The following is a 6,095-nucleotide window of genomic DNA, read 5'->3' on the forward strand; positions in this document are numbered from 1 at the left end:
GTATATCTTGGTTTCATACCCAGGTCCATGTCGTCCGCCTGTGGCCTCTGGCTGAAGGGGATTCCTTTGTAGACCGAGTCCAGCAGCTTGTCCTTCACCTGCGTCACCGTGTCGCAGTTCAGCACCTTCACCGGCACCTCCGTCCCCGCCTCGCCCTCTGGGGGCACGCACATCAGGGTCTGGGGACATGGGACACACACATCAGGGTCTGACACACACATCAGGGTCTGACACACACATCAGGGTCTGATACACACATCAGGGTCTGACACGCACATCAGGGTCTGACACACACATCAGGGTCTGACACGCACATCAGGGTCCGATACACACATCAGGTCCTTGGGACATGGGATAGTCTTGGAGTCTATAACATTATGGTATGTATCCTCTATAGTACCAGTGTCTTGTAGTCTATCTGCTGTCTGATGAGCTTGTCCTGTATATAAAGTGTATAGTATATATCCTCTATAGTACCAGTGTCTTGTAGTCTATCTGCTGTCTGATGAGCTTGTCCTCGCTCAGCGAGTAGCGGGCCTCCCCGGTGATGGCGTCGATGGGGCCCTTCTCCATCTGCTGCTTGATGGCGCAGTACAGCATGAAGAGAGGCTCCCCCGCACACTCCTGGTAGAGACACAGGGGTTAGGATCGGCTCCAGGGGTCACTACGTTTCTGTGTGCGTCTGTGTGTGTGTGTGTGTGTGTGTGTGTGTGTGTGTGTGTACCTTTAGGAAACGATGCAGCAGGAAAGTAAACCAGTTAGTTAGCATCTTCTCAGCAACAGACTCAGTCCTGTAGAGACACACAAACACGCACGCACACACACACACACACACAGACACACACACACACACACACACACACACACACACACACACACACACACACACACACACACACACACACACACACACACAGAGACTGCATTAGTTTCGTTATGATGCCTCCAACAGTAATAGTGTAATCAGTGTAGAGAACAGAGGGTCAGGGTCATGGGTCAGAGGTCAGAGGTCAGGGTCTGACCTCCTCAGCAGTAGTTTGGGGTGGTTTCGGTTCTCCAGGTTCTTCTCGATGAGATCGGCCAGCAGCTGCTTCAGCACCACCGTAGCGTACTCCATACGGCCCTGGAGACCACAGACACGTTAGGACAGACAGACAGGTAGAGAGACAGGTAGAGAGATAGACTAACAGGTAGAGTGACAGAAAGGTAGAGAGACACATATAGAGAGACTGACTGGCTGGCTGACGGGTTGGCTGACTAACTGGTTGGTTGACTGGTTGGCTGACTGACTGGTTAGCTGAGTGACTGGTTGGCTGTCTGTCTGACTGGCTGACTGGTTGGCTGACTGACTGACTGGTTGGCTGGCTGACTGACTGGCTGACTGACTGGCTGGCTGGCTGCAGGCTGACTGACTGGCTGGCTGACTGACTGGCTGGCTGGCTGCAGGCTGTACCTGCAGGGCGGCCATGAGCAGCGAGGCCACGTTGCCGCGGTCCCTCATGGAGAAGGAGCGCTGCTCCTCCAGGGTGTGGATGAAGGTGAGCAGGAACACCTTGTTGTTGAGCAGCTGGGAGAACTGCCGCAGGGCCTTCTCCACGTTGGCCGGGGACTGGAGGGGCACGGGGAAACGTCACGTAGGGTTAGATAATAACATACAGATAGAATCTGTGGTGTGGAGTGCTCGTGTATCCGAGCATGTGTGTGTGTTTGTGTGTGTGTGTGTGTGTGCGCTTGTGCATGTGTGTGAGTCTGAGTACATGTGTATGTGTGTGTGTGTGTGTGTGTGTGTGCATGTGCGTGTGTGTGTAAATGTGTGTGTGTGCTTGCGTGTGTATGTGTGTGTGTGTGTGTGAGTCTGAGTACATGTGTATGTGTGTGTGTGTGTGTGCATGTGCGTGTGTGTGTGTAAATGTGTGTGCGCTTGCGTGTGCATGTGTGTGTGTGTGTGTGTGTGTGTGTGAGTGTGTGTGTGTGTGTGGGTGCATGCACGTGCGCGTGTGTGTACGTGTGTGAGTGAGTGTGTTTGTGTGTGTGTGTGCATGCATGTGCTTGCGCGTGTGTGTGTACATGTGCGTGCGTGTGTACATGTGTGTGCTTGCGTGTGTGTGTTTATGTGTGTGCTTGCGTGTGTGTATGTGTGTGTTTGTGTGTGTGTGTGTGTGTGTGTGTGGGTGCATGCACGTGCGCGTGTGTGTGTACGTGTGTGCTTGCGTGTGTGCGTGTGTGTGTGTACGTGTGTGTGTGCGTGTGTGTGCCCCTACGTCCAGCTCCTTGAGCACGGGGTGCTCCTCGATCCCGGGGAACATGACCCTCATGGTGTAGGACCGGTACTCCAGGAAGGGGATCTTCACGCCGTCCATGTTGGTCAGCTCCTGGATGTCAGTCTGCAGCTCGGCGAACGCTGGAGCCCCACGCAGACATCAGACACATTATAGAGAACACCATCATATATACACTAAGTACATTATAGATAACACCATCATATATACACTAAGTACAGTATAGATAACACCATCATATATACACTAAGTACAGTATAGATAACACCATCATATATACACTAAGTACAGTATAGATAACACCATCATATATACACTAAGTACAGTATAGATAACACCATCATATATACACTAAGTACATTATAGATAACACCATCATATATACACTAAGTACAGTATAGATAACACCATCATATATACACTAAATACATTATAGATAACAATACACACAACACTATACACTCAATATACAACACTAGCATATATAATATATATAACACTATCATGTATACACACAACACTCATATACACTCAATATACAACACTAGCATATATAATATATATAACACTATCATGTATACACACAACACTATCATATACACTCAATATACAACACTAGCATATATAATATATATAACACTATCATGTATACACACAACACTATCATATACACTCAATATACAACACTAGCATATATAATATATAGAACACCATCAAAATACACTATAATTATATAGAGTATATATAGTGTATAGTATAGTATAGATAGTATCAGGTACCCTCTCTGCACTCCAGGGCGACGCGTGACTCCTGGGTGTATAACATGTAGTCTATAGTATAATGTATAGTACTATATAAGATATAGTATAGTATATAAGGTACCCTCTTTGCACTCCAGGGCGACGCGTGACTCCAGGTTGTCCATCTGCAGCTGCAGGCGCTTCAGGGTGCGGTCGGCGTCGCGCGTCTTCCTCTTGTAGGCGATGAGCACGGCGATGATGACCAGCAGCAGCAGGCCGCCGCCCCCTCCGATGCCCACGATGGCGGGCAGCGTGAGGGCGGAGTCCGAGTAGATGTGGAGGGTCCCGGGGGAGTACTCCAGACCCCCCACCAGGATCTGAGACACACCAGGAACACTCAGTGCCTGTGTGTACGAGCACTCATCCCCTGCTTCAACTACAACACAATCATTAATCCTCAATATGACATTCAATCACTCATCCTTCATCAATATTACCTTCAATGAATCATCCCCTCCTTCATCAATCTCACCTTCAATCATTCATCATTCATCAATATTACTATCAATCATTCATCACCTCTTTCATCTCCTCATAACTAATAGTCCCACTGCAAAGGTTAGCAGCTGTGTGTGTGTGTGCGTGTGGTGTGTGTAAGTGTGTGCGAATGCGCATGTGTATGTCTTTGTATATGTGCGTGTGTGTGATTGCGGGCATGTGTAAATGTGTGTGTTTTGTGTTTGAGTGTGACAGATATCAGACCAATTACCCATAACCCCCTGCAGGTAGAATTAACGACTTTCACCTTTACAATTCTCTCTCTCTCTCTCTCTCTCTCTCTCTCTCTCTCTCTCTCTCTCTCTCTCTCCCCCTCCATCCCCCCTCTCTCTCTCTCTCTCTCTCTCTCTCTCTCTCTCTCTCTCTCTCTCTCTCTCTCTCTCTCTCAGGGGCCTATCTTGCATCCAGCGCAATTGACTTTCTACACTGGCGCATGTATCGTTGCTAGTTTGCAACTGGCGCAGAGCGTCCTTTTCCCTTCACCGCCACGCGTCGGTAAAGTAGGGAATGATCTTGCGCCCCAAGGGGTGGTTCGGCGAAAGGGGGAGGCCTGTCCTGGCGCAAACGTTCCCCGGTGCTATTTTGCAGTTTCAGAAAAAAATTCCGCCACAAACCAGGAAATGGCTGGTTTAAAGTCAGTGGCGCGTTGCTCAGATGCTATTTTAAGGGCGCCTGCATAATGTTGCTTGTGCACCTCGCGCACATACTTTGCTTCTCTCATCTACCTAGCCACACATTCGTGGGAATTATTTGGGAAAGAACAGCTGATACAGCGGTAATAATTTGTACTTTTAAATCAATGCATCTGCAAACACCGTACAGCAAACACATATTTTCTTAACACAGACATCATGTACAAGCCCATAACTTTTAGGATTGATGCGTATTTGATCGTGAGAAATATTTTTTTTTACCGCGAGTGAATGTTAAAAAGAATGAATGAATGCGGGCGCGCGTGTGTGCGTCCATCTGTTTGAATACACGCAAACTAAACACATAACGCATAATACAGTCGGGGGGGGACACATGCATATTAGGAACATAAGTCGATAACGATAATGCATACAATACTGGTAAGAAAATACGTTTGTTAATGTTTTGCGTATATCATTAAATAGAACCACAGTTACCGCATATCATATGTGTGTGAAGTTTTCTTTGCCGACATATTTGAGGACTCAGTATTCCTGAAGTTGTGGAAGAAAATGCTATTCCATGTGTTTGAATTAGGCAATAATATATGGCCATAAACTGATCCGTTTGAGGTTTAAAATTCATGTGGTCATGCATCTGTCTCATCGGAGACTGCCAACGCGCTGTCAAAATATCAACTCGTCAGATTCAAATGCGCTAATGGCTCTTGAAGGGAATGGGCGACGCACTCTCATTGGTTTATTGCACGTTACGCCCAAACCACACCTACGGGTAATTAGGCTACTTCAGACCAACCCTTTTTAGATTTGCATCAGGGGGCAAGAGCATGGGGCAAGAGTCATTTATCCGCCGGTAGAATAGCAACATCGCCATAGAACTGCCCACAAAGCTACTTGCGTTTGGCGCCTCTCACTTGTGTTTCAGACCGTTAATCTCTCTCTCTCTCTCTCCTCTCTCTCTCTCTCTCTCTCTCTCTCTCTCTCTCTCTCTCTCTCTCTCTCTCTCTCTCTCTCTCTCTCTCTCTCTCTCTCTCTCTCTCTCTCTCTCTCTCTCTCTCTCTCTCTCTCTCTCTCTCTCTCTCTCTCTCTCTCTCTCTCTCTCTCTCTCTCTCTCTCTCTCTCTCTCATTGCTAGGTTTGATTGACTTGATTGTTGAAGGAGGAGGCGGGGCTTGTACTAACCAGGACTCTCTGTTCCCCTGTCAGATCTGGCGAATCACAGAGGAGCTGGTTCTCTGAGACAGTTAACAGACAGGGCGTCTCTCCAATCAGGACGCTGTAGTTAAGGCGGCTGTTGCCAGGGCGGGAGGAATCAGGTTCTTCCCTGTAGAAAGAACACCTCATTATATTAGTATTATATTATATCATATCAGTATTATCATTTAGTGTGGAACAAACTGGATTAAAGGACATATGTTTGCACGGGATTAAAGGGAATGTGTTTCAACTGGATTAAAGGACATGTGCTTAAAACGGATTAAAGGAGATTTGTTTAAAACTGGAATAAAGGTTGAGTTTTAAACCGGATCAAAGAATGTGCGTTTAAACTGTCATCAAGGACTGGTTTAAACTGGAACAAAGAGATGACCTTGAGGATGATGGGGAGCTGGTTTGACCTCCAGGATCCCAGAGGTGCCCAGGGTTTCGAAGGTCGGGTTGGGGTAGTGGGTGAAGGTCGTCGTGTTCAGCACCCGCAGAGAGGTCACCTGAAACACACAACCACTTAATAACGTGCGTGTGTGTGTGTGTGTGTGTGTGTGTGTGTGTGTGTGTGTGTGGGTGCGTCCACATGTTTGTGTAGATCCAGGTCTACGGGCGAGGAGGCGTGTCTTTGCAGAGAAGGAGGCGTGTCCTGGTAGAGAAAGG

The 6,095-nt window shown here is 47.6% G+C and overlaps 1 protein-coding gene across 1 annotated transcript in view; it reads right to left on the reverse strand.

The window, feature by feature from the left end:
• Nucleotides 1–6,095, reverse strand: part of LOC132463987 (plexin A3-like) — a 12,913-nt gene that overhangs the window by 6,700 nt on the left and 118 nt on the right. The window contains exons 2-10 of the mRNA XM_060060131.1: nucleotides 5,817–6,081; nucleotides 5,412–5,553; nucleotides 3,162–3,396; nucleotides 2,262–2,401; nucleotides 1,454–1,609; nucleotides 1,023–1,123; nucleotides 725–791; nucleotides 478–624; nucleotides 20–179 (exon numbers count right to left, since the gene is read on the reverse strand). Of these exons, the coding sequence (XP_059916114.1) occupies nucleotides 20–179; nucleotides 478–624; nucleotides 725–791; nucleotides 1,023–1,123; nucleotides 1,454–1,609; nucleotides 2,262–2,401; nucleotides 3,162–3,396; nucleotides 5,412–5,553; nucleotides 5,817–6,081 (1,413 nt within the window). The remainder of the gene's footprint in view (nucleotides 1–19; nucleotides 180–477; nucleotides 625–724; nucleotides 792–1,022; nucleotides 1,124–1,453; nucleotides 1,610–2,261; nucleotides 2,402–3,161; nucleotides 3,397–5,411; nucleotides 5,554–5,816; nucleotides 6,082–6,095) is intronic.

This window comes from Gadus macrocephalus, chromosome 1 (genome assembly GCF_031168955.1).
Source record: "Gadus macrocephalus chromosome 1, ASM3116895v1".
NCBI lineage: Eukaryota > Metazoa > Chordata > Actinopteri > Gadiformes > Gadidae > Gadus > Gadus macrocephalus.